Here is an 18,749-nt window from a genome sequence, read left to right as displayed (position 1 = left end):
TCAACATATGATTGTTTGAATTCCACTTTGATGCATAAAGATTCTTTATGTAATTTTTTTAGAAATATCCCGTACATGATTTATATCTTTCACATAGTTGTTGGGAACATAGCGTCGCTTTATTTAAATTGTTCAAATATTTAAAAAATGCTACTGTTGAATTATCAAGTATTTATTATTGCACCGTTATACGTGTTTTAGATCATTGCATGTATATATCACTTGGTTTTAAAACTGTAATGAAAAATGCTTCCTCTTCACCTGAATTAATGTGTGTTTATATTATATGATTGAAAAATGGTATTTCAGTGAGATTCCAACCGTATTTTTGATTGCAAAGGTATTGGATCCAAAATGGAAATTAGCCGGTACCTCTAAGATTTTAGATTTTTATTATAACAATTTGAGTTCAATTGATCTTGGCCCCCTTCAAGCAATCTAATCCGATACCAGTGACGAATTTGGAGTAGACCTCTCAGAAACCTTTCAAATAACCCTCCCGGACCGGTCGACTATCCAACATACCTTCGAGTTTAACTTGCGCGCTCTCTACACCGAATATGAAACCAAGTATAACAATACCCACCAAGTTAGAAGACCCCCCTCCTCAACAACATAACTATGGCTTTGCATTTCAAGCCGATTATGATGACCCCGACGCGCAATCCCAACTAGCCGACCTATACAGCTACAGCACCGGCGGAAGGTACTCAAGTATGGTAAGTGAATTAGATATATATTTCAATTCACTCTTTTCCTTTGGTGATGAAGGTCTTACTCCTCCCTCCCAAATCGACGTCCTCGATTGGTGGGGAACCCACGAGAAAGATTTTCCCATCCTTGCGTCAATGGCCAAGGAGATTTTTTCTGTTCTGGCTTCCACTGTCGCCGTCGAGTCCGCTTTTAGTGTTGGCTCGCGTGTGTTGGATGAATCAAGAAGTAAGCTCTCGGAGGAAAATATGGAAGTCGTGATGTTACTTGATGATTGGGCCAAAGCCAACGTCAGAGAACAAGAAAATGATTGGGATGATCATCAGGAGGGATCACAAGATGAATTCATCGGGGATGAATCGTAGGCCAACCGTCAATCGCCGCCGGCCAAGCCAAATAGGTAAGTAAAGTAAGAGAACTACGTGGGCTTTGATTCCCTTTTGCAAATGAGCATTGTGGATACGTTGGCACCTCAACTTAAATTTTAAATTTAAGTTGAGCTCAAGTCCTTTTTCCTTTATTTCTTTTTTTCCCATTTGTTCCTACTTTAAAAATATGCAAATACAATCAGATAATTGTATTTGTATATACTCTAGTCGATGAAGTAGATTTCTCTATACGGCTAAATCCGGGAAACTTTTGACAATTCTACTATAATTGTTAATTGTTAGACTAAACTCAACATTTAAAGTTGAATTGCTAAATGTGTCCTTAATTTAGTTATGTAGAAAGATATCCTTCGCCGATTAAGAGTATATATACTTATAAGTTTTTTTAGAAGAACTTCTACGTCGTTTTTGCCATTTGTAATTAGTTTCGTTGTTAACTAGTAGTCTCGTTCGTATTTAAATTTTTGTTTAAGACTTCAAGGCCTCAAGGTTTTTTGATTTGTAATTGTTGTAACGTGTAATATCAATAAAATTGCAACTTTCATCGTATTTTTTTGAATTTTAGTTACGCACATTTCATACATAAACAAATAAAAAAATGCAAAAAAATAAAAAATTGGACGAACCGCCGAACCGGCCCGGAACTGGCGGTTCAGGCCGAAAACCGGCGATTTTGAACCACCGCGTAAACCGCCAGTTTTTTGAACCGGAACCGGAACTGCCGGGACCCTTGGCGGGCCGGTTCCGGTTCATGCATATCTTGAACCGTGAACCGCCGGTTCATGAACCGTTGTGCATGCCTAGTTAGACAATTTGACATGGTTAGGGTTGAATATTTATAGCCCAAAAAAGTCACAACCGAATGACCCTAAATCAAATAGCCCGTACCCTAAAAGGGTTATATTACTTTTTTCAAATATTTTTTTGATTCCACGGTAGTCGCGAAATAGAATCTGCTCGTGAGTTTTCCTTTTCGAAATCTACTAATTACTTCCTCCGTTCCCTCATAGTTTAATCATTTTTCCATTTCGGAAAGTTCTCTCATAGTTGAGTCATTCCATATATAGTAACTTTTTTCTCTTTTTTACTTTACTCTCTTACTTTATTCTCTCTACTTTATTCACTTTTTACTTTATCCTCTCTACCTTTTTCTTTCTCTTACTTTTTTTTATCAATTTATTTAACACACTCAACATCCCTTTTTTAAACTCTGTGCCGAAAAGTTTCACCTCTAATATGAGAGAACGGAGGGAGTACTATTTTGCATGTTAAACCTTTATGTATTTTGTTGTTTACCCAGTTAAGACAACTAATCAATACTCCCCTCGTCTCAGCCTAAGCGATACGTTTATAATCATTTATGTCTCCACTTTAACTATTTATAATCATTTTTCCAAAACATGTTCGAAAATGAAACATCTCGCTTAGGCTGGGACAAAGTTATTACTCCGTTCGTCCCAATTAAGTTAAGTCGTATTCCTCTTTGGGATGTCCCAACTAAGTTGAGTCATTTCTTTTTTTAATAAAAAATAAAACATCCAATCACTCTTACTCTCTCTGTCCCAAAGAAAATAACTCATTCCTTGGGCGGCACGAGATTTTAGGTAGCTTTATTTTGTATGTTAAGTGGAAAGAGTAATGTAAGAGAGAGGGAATAAAGTAGAGATAAAAGTATTTCCATTTTTAGTAATGGGTCATCTTGATTAGGACAAACTCACAAACCAAAAAGGAAAGTGAGTCATCTTTAATGGGACGGAGGGGGCATTTTATTCCACTATCTACTTTACTCTCTTTATCTTTCCTACTTTATTAATCTTTCCTACTTTTCAACACAATTTTTTAGTCTCCGTGCTAAATTTTTTTGTCTCAACTTAGTTGGGACTGAGGGAGTATTTTTTATGGAGAAAATTACCATAAATAAACTAATACTCACATATTACATTAAAATTAGATATGTAAATTATAATTCTCAGTTAATTACAAAATAAAAGGTAGTCTGGGTCATGTTGCTATAGAATTATTGTTAGGCCGGGCAATAGTAACTCGATCGGTGGGAATACCGTTGGCTCGTGCACTGCCGCATCATCTTCACATCTTCTTCCGGTTTCATTCTACACTTAATAATAACGAAATTATGTTGCATCTTATTGTTCTTATCCAACCAACTTTTTCTCTTTATGTTTATGCTGAAATTGTTTTCTTTATGTCAACTAACAAAAGTATATTTTTATTATAATATGTATATACAATGCAGGTACGGAAGTTGATGAAAATTCAACACTAACGTGACGTTCAGTTTCCTAGATAAAATATATAATTGTAAAATTCAACAAAACAGGAGAGAACCAATCTCTTCCCTCCGAACAAAACAAGAGAAGAACACGGGTACAGAACTTGAGAATATGATATGCAGTTCACAAACAAAAGCATATATTTATTATAATATGTGTGTATAAAACACAGGTACAAAACTCAAACACAATTCAACAGTGAATATATGCGTAAAATTGAACAAAAGAAGATAAGAAAAATCTCTTCCATCAAAGGACGAACTAAACATGAGAAGAACAATAGCTTTCATGAAAGACCGAACAAAACAGGAGAAGAACAATCACTTCCATCGAAGACTTGAGTTCAAGATTGTGTGAGGGTGTTGGCAACATCTATCACAAAGCGATACTTCACATCAGCCTTGGTCAGCCGCTCTAATGCAGTGTTAACGTAGTCTGCTGAAATTAGTTCAATATCTGCCTTTATATTGTGCTTGGCTGCATAATCAATCATTTCTTGGGTCTCTTTCATTCCTCCAATCCCACTCCCTGATATCATCTTTCTCCCTACAACAATATTCATTACAACCACACATTAATGTCATCAAAATGATTGATTTTAGTATATACAATCTTAGAATATGATACTCCATATGGGTATTGTACCTGCAAGTAGAGGAAACACAGGTAGCTCAAGAGGCTTATCTGGGGCGCCAACCATGATGAGCTTTCCGTGAGCCTTCAAGAGGCCAATGAGTGGCATCAAGGCATGATGAGCTGATACTGTATCAATTATACCATCCATTGTTCCCACCGCACCCTACATAGGTCATAGTAATACAATCTATATTAATTTAGTGATGATGATGATGATGATGTTGATAAAACATTGGGATATTTCTTTTTGTACCTGCATTTCATCAGCATCTTTACTGATCAAGAATGAATCTGCGCCCAAATGCGAAAGCGCTTCGTCCTTTTTGCTGAGGGAAGTACTAATGACTGTGACCTTGCAACCGAAAGCCTTGGCAAATTTAACAGCGACATGGCCTAGTCCACCCAAACCAACAACTCCAATGTGCATCCCGGGCTTGTCTAGTCCAAAGTATCTCATGGGGCTGTAGGTGGTGATGCCTGCACATAGAAGAGGAGCAGCTGCATCCAATGGCATGTTGTCGGGAATACGAACAATGAAATGCTCGTCAGCAACCATGATATCAGAGTAACCACCATACGTGATGGTGCCATCGTGGTAGGGAGCAGCGTAAGTGGGGATGATCTTGGGGCAGTAATTCTCAAGATCTTCCTGGCAGCTCTCACATGATCGACACGATCCGACCATGCATCCCACACCAACTCTGTCTCCGACCTTGACCTTCTCAACCTTTTTTCCCACCTCTGTTACCACACCAACGATCTCATGCCTGTAATTATATATCCATATCAATTATGGGCGTCTAATGGCATGATTACATGATATGAATTTGCAGAAGGTTACCCAGGTACAATTGGATATTGAGTGACGCCCCACTCGTTTTTGAGGTAATGAAGATCGGTGTGGCATATCCCACAATACAACACTTTGAATTGCACATCATCATCACCAGTCGCCCTGCAAAATGATCAACTATAAGTATAATAATTTACTACCTAGGCTCCTAGCTTGTTCTTCTTCATCATCATCAGAGATTTATATATATATATATATATATATATATATATATATATATATATATTGGAAAAGCAAAGCACCTTCTAGAGAATTTGAAAGGAGAGAGATGGCCAGATGAGTCTGTGGCAGCCAATCCAAATGCCTTCACAGGGTGCTCTGTTTCGTGTGATTTCGCCATTTAATACAAAATGTAAGCAAACAATAGTAGAAATTAGAGAGAAAAAGGAGTGAGTGAATGACACTTTGGCATAATGTTGAAAGAGTATTTATAGGAAAAAGAGTTGAAGAGATGATGATGATGATGTATCTGCTGAGCGCGGATGCATTTGAATGTATGAGAATGGTCAATAAAGACAACTCAACTTCATGCTATATTCTTTCTTACAAACTTATTCTATTCACCAATTGTTCTTAATCAAAGTCACAAATGCACATTCTCTCCAATCTCCATAGACTTGAATTTCTATTTCTTCTAGGAGTTTTGAAGTTGAACTATCTGCAAATGTATAATAAGTATTGACAGATTAGTACTCCCTCCGTCCCATAAAAATATGGACATATGATACGACACCGAAATTAAAACAAAATTAGTGAAATAAGAGAGAGAGAGAGGAGAATGATAGTTAAAGTAGTGTTAATGGATAGTAGGAGTATTATTCATATTATTATTAGCATTTTAATGGTAGTATAAGTTGCAAATAACTTAATGTATATGAGTAATAAATTGGGATAATACGTGACTCTCCAATCTCCACAGACTTGAATTTCTATTTCTTCTAGGCGTTTTGAAGTGTGAATATATCAAAGTATTGACAGATTACTATTTAATTCATTATATCTGACTTTGTGGCGCATATTTGAGTTGAATAATGATAAGTTTGAATTGAACAATAAGAAAACGAAAAGTCAGCAGTAGTAATTTCATTATCAACCGGAAATTTTTTGAACAACATAATAATATTATGTACCCATTTTATAAGCAATGCGAAAGCTTCAGATAGGTACTTTCAACCCATTGTTTTAAGCTGAACATTTTCGTTGCATGAGCGTTTTCTTTTTCTACTAAACAAAATAGATTTCAACTTATAAATACGATTGATACGATCATATTTAACGCATTATCTCTTGTAACACTACATCAAGGGATGACTTTTTACATAACTTAGGCATCATCTCCGAACACACTTAAACTCGAAAGTTAATGGATTAGAGCATACAAAAAAATGTACTGGCCTATTGCAACACAGTAATTTCAGAATATGCAATTTGGATAGTTGTACACAAGCTCTATTTAATCATTCTCAATTTGTCAAGTACAATTTAAGAGTATGTTTGTTCGCCATGATAGTACTGTTGTTGGAGATTATGATTTCAGATAATAAGATTCCAAATAATATGATTTCGATCGGATTACTTTTATGCATATTATGAATTCATTTTAGTCTGTCCTTTAAAATTATACACTTTGCAGGAAACTTTTTTTTATCCGTAATGAAGTGAGACTCATTATCTACTAACAATATTCGATTACTTTTTTCTATATTTTTATTATTTTACTAATTGCATATTAAAACTCGTGCCCCTTCAAAAGTTGTTATTTTTAAGGGACGGACATATTAATTATTAGTATTATTCATTATTCATAATATTTATAATTACAATAAGATTATCTTATAAATTATAAATTTATAACAAAATAGTAAAAATAATAAATATAATTATTACTATTACAATTATAGTTATTTATATTTTTTATTATTGGATATTCATCATAAATTTAAAATGACTTTAAGATTTTATTAATTATGGGAGGTTGCACTATTTCTATGTTTCAGAAGTTTTATGTTTCAGAAGTTTTATGTTTCAGGAGTTTGATAACTTTAAAATGATTTTATTACAAACTAAACCAATATTTCTTTTTCCATATTGGAGTGTCCCACAAAATTGGTTATCTTCTAATTTTGACAAGTTTTTTTTTCTTTTATAAAGTGGATCCCATTTTCCAAGAACAATATTGTAATCATTTTTTTCATTTTTATCACTCTCATACTTTACCAATTTTGCATTAAAATAAGTATTGTCCCCAAAGTCCCTATTTTTATGGGACAAAGGGAGAATTAAATTTTCCAAAAAAGCTAACGACCCGAAAATCACGAAAATTTAAACTAGTTCAAATACGATGGAGGTCAGTTATAAAATACTTCATGACAATGTTTGGTTGTCAGGATTCTGTCTGGGAAAGTAATCTGATTCCTTAAATTTTAAATTCCTATGTTTGTTCCGGTTTTTAATTAAACTGTGAAAGTAATCAGAATCCTGAGAACAAGGAAAGTTAATACAACTTTCCAAGATTCTGAATTCTAACTTTTCTTAGGTATTCTTTTTCCCAGTTTTAGGATTTTTACATATTTAATGTAATATAGTATATTTTATTATTATTATTATTATTATTATTATTATTAATTACAATATTTTTAAAATAATATAAAATTATAAATCATACTTAATTTCAGTATAATAAATAACTATGATTAAATTACCATAATTATAACTATGTTTTACAATATTTCAACATAGAAATTAATAATTTATTATATAATTAAAATATAATTATATAATATAACTAGTATAATAAATAATGATTATTATATTTTATAAATTAATAATTAATCAATAAATTCATAGTGAAATTTTAAATTATAAAATTTATTCAATTATAATATTCGTAAATATTTTAATAATAATAATAATATTTATTATTATAATAATGATCTCCATGTAACTATAATTATAATTATATTATTGATGTGGATCCAAGTAATTTAAGATCCATTTCCCAAGAAATTATCCATTTATAATGTTTGATCTAGATATTTTTGTGAGATTGATTTTCAATTTCTCAATAAAAACAAAGAATAAAAAGAGATCCAACCACAAAAATTGAATCTAAACTAGAAAGGATGGTAGATTAGGAAAGGAAATCATATGTATAATAATGAGATAAAAGAGCTACAACCATAGGACCTTAACCAAAAAGATGGAGACAACCATAAGCAACTTTCATTAGCTCTATCACACCTTGACTCCACTACTCAATGAGTACACCCCATTGATGCATATCTCTACTTGAATCAATCTATGGAATTGAAACAAACAATCTTCAAAGAAGGAATAGGTTACAATCCTCAAAGAGGAAAAACTCACCAAGGAGATATCTTTATTCATTAATCAATAGAAGAAAATGAGGTAAAGTCCTATTTATAGTTGAAGGCCAAATTCCAAGAAAAAGGCCCACAAAATCTGGTCTTTGCGTGGGCTACCCGCCCGGGTGGAATTTGGTGGCGAAAGCCACCCATCTGGGTGGAACTTGCTGATCCCGCCATATCTTTTTCTGCACTGCACAACTTCTGTAAAACGATCATAACTCCCTCCTCCTGACTTTGATTGGGGCGTGTAAGATACTCACGCGAAGCTCTCTCGAAAATGAAGACAATAGTGGTAGTCTCAAAGCTTTTGGATGTCATATTGATAGCAGAATACTGATTGAAGTCAACTGCAGGTACAAAATTTGATGCGCGGCTCCCATGGTCATATCATCCTCCCCTTCTTGGAAAAGATTTGTCCTCAAATCGGGGCCTTCTCTATTCCTCACATCCTCGAAAGGTCCTCTAGCTTTGTTGGATCCTTGGCATGTCTTCTCTTTTACCCTTGGGCCCCAATCAACCCATGGCTCACGCCGAAGTGAAGATCCTTGACGTGTAGCACTCGTGGTCATATCATCCTCCCCTTCTTGGAAAGGATTTTCCCTCAAATCCAGATTCCACACACATATAAAATGGAACGAGAGAAAATCAAATATCAAAGTATGATGAAAACGATTAAGACCACTAACGGCTCTAAGAGGCAATACTACACCAAAGACCTTGTATGGATCTCCAAATTCATGTTCCATTAAGCTCAAGGCCAAGTCACAATAAGTGTGAAAACACAAAAACATTAATTCTTTCTTGCCCAAATTCCACCCATAAGGAATCGAGACGAATTTATCAAGATATCCTTCATACCAATACTCAAATAACCTCACAATATATATACTAGGTGTGGGTGCACATAAGACTAGGCATTCATTCACAATGTAGTCCCAAACAGAACCATTAGATATAAAGTTCTTAACAAAAAGTCCATAAAAGATCCCAACTCCATTGAAAGGCTTTATTGACATGCAATAAATGCAATTAACATGCCAAGTCACATACTCCCCGAGCACTTTGTTTCCATTTGGCCCGATCATCCCCACACTATCTATGCCCAAACTCTTGAACATTTTCACAAAAGATTTGACATTCTCAACAAGACTAGGCATATACAAGACAAGATCCTCATAGTGTGTATATTCAAAAATAACCAAACACGGTCTATTCACAAGATTCCTATTCTCAAGATTACGCAACAAAAGATCATAAGAAACCATTGATATATCATTCTTGCTCAAATGAGAGCTACTCCACAAATGGACAAGCCCATATTCAACACATAGAGTACGTCCATCGCAACTCACATCAAGTTTGCAAGAAGATGTATCAACCAACAAACCAAGTTCATCAAAATGGATTTCATTTCATTGCCCCAACAATTTCAAGAGATTATCAAAAATAAGGGAGCAATACGTCCATAAACCACTATGCACAACATGGAGACAAAGCACAACACCATGCATGTGACCCTTGTAAAAAGCAATATCAAGTATCATGAGAAACTTTTCAAAATAAGTCCCACATAATTGCTCCAACAATTTTAGAACACAACTACAACTATGGGAACAATGTATCCACGTGCCATTAAACACAACACAATCTACAAGAGACATGTGAGTGGAAAAATCCTTTACAAAACGACCATAGAAAATCCCAATCCCATTGAAGGGTCTTACCATTTTGCAATGACAACATAGCAAACACCAAGTTCTAGAGCAATCAACATTTTCACTTATCTTGGCTCTACTATTCTCATCGACATATTCATGAAGCTCAAAATTACTAACAAATAAAATCTTAGGCATCTTAGCAAGAGAAGAAGTCACCCCAACATTCAAGATAGATTCCACGAGAGAAATGTCACGTCCATCAATGCTTGTATTTAACCAAAAAGGATCAACATATGGTGCATAGGTAGATTTAGCATTCAAAGATTCAAGCTCATGAGTCCACTTTTTACACAAGTCATCAATAACAAATCTATCAACACAAAGGGACTTCTCTAATGTAATCACACTCAATGAATCATCACAAGGAGATAAGGATAGTGCACTTGAACCTTGGGCAAGGAGTTCATCCACTTGCCCTCGTTCCTCTTGTTCCTTATCCGGGGGAGTAGTTTCCAAGCCATGTACAACTTGGTGCATCACTCCTATGTCTTCAATTTTACTCACTACAAAGTCATCAACACAAGAAGACATACAAGAAGTGTGGGTAAAAACTTATTTTCCTCACCAAGGGCAAGAGGCAAAGGCTCATTTAGTGCCCACCCAAGATTGGTTTTAGAATCTAATAAGTACCCTTTACTCACTTGTGCTTGTGGTTTTTATCTCATTTGATATTTTTCTTTTCTCTCACCCACCACTCTCTCTTGACTTTTGCACCTCACACTCTTGTCTTCTATCACACTCTCTTGACTTTTTAGACTCACTTTCACTCTCAAGCCTTGTCTCTCTCTCTCTCTCTCTCTTGTTCTTTTTCTCTACTAATTTGGCTTAAGCTCATCGAAGAGGGGATATTTCCATACACATCAAGTGGCTTATGTGAGAAATGGAAATAAGATGATGTAGTCAAATGACTTGATGAGTTACCCATTTGGTTTGTGTCAACACCACCATGTGGATAGGTAGGCCTCAATTGACCTCTATATGAGACTTCTTCTTCAATTGGCCTCTCAAACCCCTTAAAGCTAGCATGGTTTCTCACACTCCTAGAATGCCACTCTCCATGAAACTTTGGAGCTCGTTCCCCACGACTTCTCCTATCAAGTCCATCTTCATGAAACCTTGATTCATAGCCACCTTTATCATCACCATAGAGCTCAACTCTCCCTCGTTGATTGCCCATCCCAAATCTCGGTCGGGGTTCCTCCTCATAGTACCTATCCCTCCTAAATCTATTCCCATAAGGCTCTATCCCTCCATGTTGGTTTCCTACCCCAAAACGACCATACCCCCATTTCCTCCTCCAAACTGCATATTGACTCCATTACCTCCCCCAAACCGTCCATTCTCCAAGTTGTTAACTCTATCCCGAACATTCCCTCCTTGCCATCCCTCATATACCTCCTCTTCAACAAATTTCTCCGGGACCTCATTGGGTATGGCATTGCCCATATGAGTGGGAGGTCTAGTCCTCCGCTCTTCCTTCAAAGTGTTGAATGTTGGGGTTGACAGCGGAAGCGTGCGTTCAAAACGGATCACATAAATTCTGATCTATTTAGCATATTATTTAGACAAATTCTATTCGCGTAATTCTCACATGTATCATACTCATAACTTGAATTTAAACAAGTTTTAGTCACAAAAAATACCTAAGACGGAAATCCTTTCTCAAGGAGGAGAAAAAATCGTCCCCTATATGAAATAGGAGGGGGACGAAATTTTGATGGAAAATACAAGTGTATTTTCTATCTCCTTTATTCTCCTATTTATATTTAGTCACATATTGGGCCCAGTCAGGATCTATGGAACAATTTGGATATGGCCTCCCCCACTGAGCTTTTTACTAATTAAATTCAACCCACAATTTAATATAAGGTTATATTGGAATATTACGAGCAGCCACTACAGAAGTAATATTGCACTGCCCATCTAAATCTGAAATTACAAGTATTTCGGGTTTCTATTTTTTTGTTATTAATTTCCCTCGCTTAAGATAGAAATGTCCATTAATTAAGCAATGTCTGCTATGGACTTAATTAATTAACATATCATTAACTCCAAGAGTGGACTTAGCAAGAAACACTTATTTATTATTCATAGAGTAATCAAACTCCAACTAGCTAGGTTCCGAATAATAAAACCTTGTTTCGAGCTCCTCTTGTGGACATTATCAAACGAGACTCACCTCACGCACGATTCAATATAATAGCAATCCTAGCACCGTTAGATATTAATCACTTCTACCCAATATACCAGGATTCTTGGGTTGTGAAAAACCCGCACCTTTTGGTAAGTCAAAGTAGTGCATAATGAATACCGTATGCTCAATGCTAGCGTACATTGATTAAGAAATTAATTATCAAGATCTCGTCTTTCACTAGATAGCATAAAGACTCGTCTTGTTGTTAGATCCAATTAAGTGTTATACCACACCAATGTCATCTTATTTCAGTAAGACTTAGAAATATGCGGACTGACATTGAAACCTTTCACGATAGGTAGTCTAGGCCTATCTAGGTTGTGAAATTCTTATTTTTCTTTGTTCAGAACTGACCGTGTTACCTTAAAGTGGACGACGCCCACAATCGGTCTACTAAAACAAAGACTTAGACTTTGTTACATTGCTTATACATTTAAATATGCAATTAACATCCATTAAATGTAAAACATAACAACATTATGACAAAAATAATCTATTTAATTCCTTTGGAAAATAACATATAGAGTTTTACAATATTCAATCACTCGAAAGGTGATTTCTAGTATAGAAACTCTAACAATCTCCCAGCTATACTCAAAACAGCTTTCGAGTATAAAAAATATAGGTGCACACGTCTAATTCTCCCACTTATACTGAAAGCGAGTTGAGGTCTTGAATGAGTCGAACTCCCATCCCTTCGACATGGCGTTCGAATGGTTTCACCGCCAATGCCTTTGTAAAGGGATATGTCAGGTTGTTCTCTTACGCAATCTTGACCACTTGTATGTCTCCTCTCTGCACTATATCACTGATGATATGATACTTCCTCTCTATGTGTTTGCTCGCTTTGTGAGCTCTTGATTCTTTCGAGTTTGCCACAGCACCAGAATTGTCACAATAAATGGTGATGCTCTTTGGAAGATTCGTAACCACACCTAAATCCATAAGGAAGTTCTTGGACCATACAACCTCTTTTGCAGCCTCCGAAGCGGCCACATATTCGGCTTCCATGGTCGAGTCCGCGATGCTTTCTACTTCACACTCTTCCAAATTATGGCTCCACCGCCTAAGGTGAACACATATCCAGAAGTAGATTTTCTCAAGTCTTGATCAGATTGGAAATCCGAGTCAGTATATCCCAAAGGAAAGAGCTCGGCTGCATTGTAAACTAGAGCATAGTCCTTAGTCCGTTTAAGGTACTTGAGTATGTTCTTTACGGCAGTCCAATGTCCTTGGCCCGGATTCGACTGATATCTTGCCACCATGCCAACAGCAAAGCAAATATCATGCCTTGTACAAAGCATAGCATACTGAGACTTCCAACTGCCGAAGCATATGGAATCCTTTTCATCTTTTCTATCTCAGATGGCGTTTTAGGGCACATCTCTTGAGATAGATGGATGCCATGTCTAAAAGGTAAGAAACCTTTATTGGCATCTTGCATGCTAAAGCGACTAAGTACAATATTGATGTAAGGTTTTTGAGATAAGCACAACGTCGTCTTTTACGATTCCTAAGAACCTTGATCCCGATGATGTGTCCCGCTTCTCCCATAACCTTCATCTCTAACTGGTTCGACAACCAAGTTCGTACTGATGGCAACATCTTTTTATTGTTTCCAATTAGAAGAATGTCATATATATATAAAACTAAGAACACAACATTCCCCTTTTCAATCTTCTTATAAACGCAACTTTCACTTGGCCACAACATTCCCCTTTTAAATCTTCTAATAAAACTAAGAACACAACATTCCCCTTTTCAATCTTCTTATAAACACAACATTCCACTTTCAAGAACACAGTCTTAACGTCCATCTGCCATACATCCCAATCCATGTAAGCTGCAATAGACAACAGTATCCGGATAGATTTGAGCATGGCCACCGGGGAGAAGGTTTCATCGTAATCGATACCTTCCCTTTGAGTATACCTCTTGGCCACTAGTCTTGCCTTAAAGAGTTTAACTCGTCCATCGGGTCCACGTTTACGCTTGTATATCCACTTGCTCCCAATGGCAGTACAGCCTTCAGGTAGGATGGACAAATCGTACACGTCTTTGTCTATCATAGATTGTAGTTCCAAATTCATTGCTTTCACCCATTCGCAATGATCGACATCTGCCTACGCCTACGAAAAGTTCCAGTGATCTAACACATTGCTGTCCGAGGAGTGATCCATAGATTCCCCCAAACCAATGTATCTATCGGGCTCATGAGAGACACTCCCATTGCGGCGCGACACTACAATACTTGGAGTAGAAGTTGAAATTTCAGGAATTGTTTGTACTCTAGATATGAGTTCTTGGTTAATGGAACTTGTGACAGAAGTTAGCTCGTCAAGAGCCACTTCACTGCTGGGTTTATGATTCATTACAAAGTTTTCCTCTAAGAATGTCGCGTGAGTACTCATAGTAACTTTCTTGTCTCGGAGACTATAGAATTCATAAGCTTTCGATCCTCTAGGGTACCCTACACACATACCTCCGTCCTTGATCCCAGCTTAGTTGGATCATTTTCCAATACATGAGCCGGGCAACCCCAAATCTTGAGATGTGCTAGATTAGGCTTGTGCCCAGTCCACAACTCATAAGGAGTAGTAGGTACGCATTTTGACGGTAAGTTGTGTAAAATATGACTTGCAGAAAGCAAGGCATGTCCCCAAAACGAAATAGGTAGCCGTGCAAAACTCTTCATCGACCGGACCATGTTTAACAAGGTCCTATTCCTTCTTTCAGCCACGCCGTTCTGCTGGGGCGTGCCCGGCGCGGTCAGTTGGGATTCAATTCCCGCCACCGATAAGTAGTCCAAAAACTCGGTACTGAGGTACTCGCCTCCGCGACCAAATCGCATGCTTTTGATATTCTTTCCATGATACGTCTCCACATAAGTCTTAAACTCTTTGAACTTGTCAAAAGATTCAGACTTGTGGCGCATCAAATAGACATATCTAATTTTTGAGAAGTCATCAATAAAAGTGATGAAGTATCAAAAATCACCTCTTGCCTGTGTTGACATTGGTCCACATACATCGGTATGAACGAGCTCAAGTACTTCCTTGTCCCTATTGCCCTTAGTCTTAAAAGATCTCTTGGTCATCTTGCCTTCTAAGCATGATTCACACTTATGAAAATGTTCCTTCTCTAGACCTTTAATAAGGTCTTGTTCCATAAGAGAATGGATCCTCCTTTCATTGGCATGACCAAGTCTAAGGTGCCATAAGTACGTTTCGTTCATTGAACTTGAAGGTGCTTTTCTTTTCTTTGAAATTTTCGATGTTGTATTGAGTTCTGATTTGTGATTATTAAACTGTGTAGATGTGATTGTGTACAAATTGTTTTCCATGATACCACGACAGATATAAGAACCATCTTTCTTAATAACACAATTGTCATTAAAAGAAATCGAATATCCATCAAAAACCAATTTAGAAACTGAAATTAAATTTCTTCTAAAAGAAGGTATCAACAAAACATTCTTCAAAATAAAAAATCTATCACTACTAAAATGCAAATAAACGTCTCCCACTGCAACGGCCGCCACTTTTGTAGCATCACCTAACTGGACTTTGATCTCATGATCATATAGCCATCTTGTCACCTGTAATAAGTCAGGATCAAAACAAATATGATCAGTGGCTCCAGTGTCTATGACCCAAGTATGAGTAGATGTCGAAGTCAAACATGACTCGACCACTAGAGCTTGGTGCATACCTGTAGCCTTGCCCTTTTTAGGACAATCTGGCTTCCAATGCCCCTTCTCTCCACACTTGAAACACATCCTCGAAGGCTTCTTCTTCTTCTTCTTCTTCTTCTTCTTCTTCTTCTTCTTCTTCTTCTTCTTCTTCTTCTTCTTCTTGTCGCCCCGTGATCGTGAACCCTTGGCTCCCAGTCAATCGACCACCTTGTCTCGATCGCGCGTGGTGTAATGTTTTTAAGTCGGTGAATCGAACCGCGTCGCCATAGGACCGATATATCGACTCAGTCGATATATCGGTCGACTAAGTCGATATATCGATAGTAAGTCAGGCGACTCACCAGACAAGTCGTCCAGGTCCCTCAAGACCGATATATATCGATATATCGAGCGACTTGCCCTTTTACACATGTAAAATATGCAATATATACTTCAAATTACAACAGGAAAAAACACAACATCATATTGTTCAATGATTTAGTCATGTTCAACGATTTGCAGCGCTTGAACACAGTCAAGAATTGAAGTTGCTCTAAAAAATAACAATAGAGAACAGATGCAGCGCTTGAGGAACTCAAATAATAGACGAGAGAGGAGAGACATAAGAGAGGAAGAGGAACTGGAGCATTACCGGAACTAGAGTTCATCCTGAATGAGGAGAGGCGGCGGATGAGGTAGGCCGGAGGCGTGTCCAGGAGAGGCGGCGGCGTTCTTCAGTTTCTGGAGGTGGAGGGAGCGTCGGCGGCGGCTGCAGTTCTGGAGGAGGAGGACGTGGGGAGGGGGTGTGGGGGATGTATAAAGAAACCCTAATGGGCTGAATAGACACCTACTTGTCCGCCTGGCCCAATCTGGAGTGAAGCCCATTAAGTCGTCCTCGACTCGATCAGCCGACTAATCGGTCGAGTCGCGCGATATATCGGACGACTCGAATGTTAGTCGCCTAAGTCGCATCTGGGTGTGTATCGACCCTTGGCCTACCGATACAGGCGATATATCGCGATATATCGGACGACTTACAAACATTGGCGTGGTGCGATCCGTCTCGGCGCGAGCGACGACGGATCGCACGTCTCGTACGATCAAAAAAATCAAGTTCTAAGATTCGATAGTTCTTGAGTTCATCATGCATATAAAATAAACAAAATACCAAGAACATGCTTCGCAATCAAATAACACATGCATACATGAATTTTGTAAAATTTAAATCCAAATCATCAGAGCCAAAGACTGGCTCTGATACCAATTGTTGTGGTTGGCAGTGGAAGCGTGCGTTCAAAACGGATCACATAAATTCTGATCTATTTAGCAGATTATTTATACAAATTATATTCGCGTAATTCTCATATGTATCATGCTCAAAACTTGAATTTAAACACGTTTTAGTCACAAATAATACCTAAAACATGCTTTCTACAGAGTAAGCCAATTTACCTCGTTAATTCACTAAAGAATCGAAGATGGCTCGCGTCTTCTCCTCGTGAAGATCTTGAGTACTAAACCACAGATCTTCTGACTGGTTCCCGGACTGTAATCTGATATTAGTGTGAGCTAATCTCACCAGAGAACTAGGACTTAAATAAAGAAGACGAAAATCCTTTCTCACGGAGGAGAAAAAATCGTTCCCTATAGAAATAGGAGGGGGATGAAATTTTGATGGAAAATACAAGTGTATTTTCTATCTCCTTTATTCTCCTATTTATATTTAGTCACATATTGGACCCATTCAGAGATCTATGAAAGAATTTGGATATGACCTCACCCAATTAGCTTTTTACTAATTAAATTGAACCCACAATTTAATATAAGCTTATATTGGAACATTACGAGCAGCCACTACAGAAGTAATATTGCACTGCCCATCTAAATCCGAAATTACAAGTATTCCGGGTTTCCATTTGTTTGTCATTAATTTTCCGCGCTTAAGATAGAAACTTCCATTAATTAATCAATTTTTTCTATGGACTTAATTAATTAACATATCATTAACTCCAAGAGTTGACTTAGCAAAAAATGCTTATTTATTATTCATAGAGTAATCAAACTCCAACTAGCTAGGTTCCGAATAATAAAATCTTGTTTCGAGCTCCTTTTGTGAACGTTATCAAACGAGACTAACTTCGCACACGATTCAATATAATAGCAATCCTAGCACCGCTAGATATTAATCACCACTACCCAATATACCAGGATTCTTGGGTTGCGAAAAACTCGCACCTTTTGGTAAGTCAAAGTAGTGCATAATCAATACTGTATGCTCAATGCTAACGTACATTGATTAAGAAATTAATTATCAAGACCTCGTCTTTCAGTAGATAGTAAAAAGACTCGTCTTGTTGTTAGATCCAATTCAGTGTTATACCACACCAATGTCATCTTATTTCAGTAAGAATTAGAAATATGCGGTCTGACATTGCAACCTTTCACGATAGGTAGTCTAGGCTTATCTAGGTTGTGAAATTCTTATTTTTCTTTGTTCAGAACTGACCGTGTTACCTTAAAGTGGACGACGCCCACAACCGGTCTACTAAAACAAAGACTTAGACTTTGTTACGTTGCTTATACATTTAAATATGCAATAAACATCCATTAAATGTAAAACATAACAACATTATGACAAAAATAATCTGTTTCATTCCTTTGGAAAATAACATATAGAGTTTTACAGTATTCAATCACTCGAAAGGTGATTTCTAGTATACAAACTCTAACATTGAACTCTTCAAATAGAGTGTTTTGGGTGGCAAGTATACAGACTTCGGATTTCTTCAACCGTGCATCCATCCGGGCTTGGCCCTCCTTGAGCTCGCACTTGAATCCCGTGAACTCGCCCTTGAGTTCCGCCATCATCTTGATTATTGTTCCCATGTAGTTACTCCTGGGCACGACATCACTTGA

The 18,749-nt window shown here is 37.0% G+C and overlaps 1 protein-coding gene across 1 annotated transcript; it reads right to left on the bottom strand.

The window, feature by feature from the left end:
• Positions 1-3,508: 3,508 nt before the first annotated feature.
• On the bottom strand, positions 3,509-5,262 carry LOC121783176 (8-hydroxygeraniol dehydrogenase-like). The gene is made up of 5 exons (XM_042181160.1): positions 5,123-5,262; positions 4,869-4,982; positions 4,281-4,794; positions 4,037-4,190; positions 3,509-3,937 (listed from the first exon to the last, which is right to left on the bottom strand). The coding sequence occupies exons 1-5, from the start codon at positions 5,218-5,220 to the stop codon at positions 3,735-3,737; spliced, it is 1,083 nt and encodes a 360-aa protein (XP_042037094.1). The 5' UTR covers positions 5,221-5,262; the 3' UTR covers positions 3,509-3,734.
• Between the last annotated feature and the right edge of the window lie 13,487 nt (positions 5,263-18,749).

This window comes from Salvia splendens, chromosome 21 (genome assembly GCF_004379255.2).
Source record: "Salvia splendens isolate huo1 chromosome 21, SspV2, whole genome shotgun sequence".
NCBI classification, from domain to species: domain Eukaryota; kingdom Viridiplantae; phylum Streptophyta; class Magnoliopsida; order Lamiales; family Lamiaceae; genus Salvia; species Salvia splendens.
Note: the sequence above shows the minus strand (reverse complement) of the source record. Positions and strands in the feature narration are given on the sequence as shown.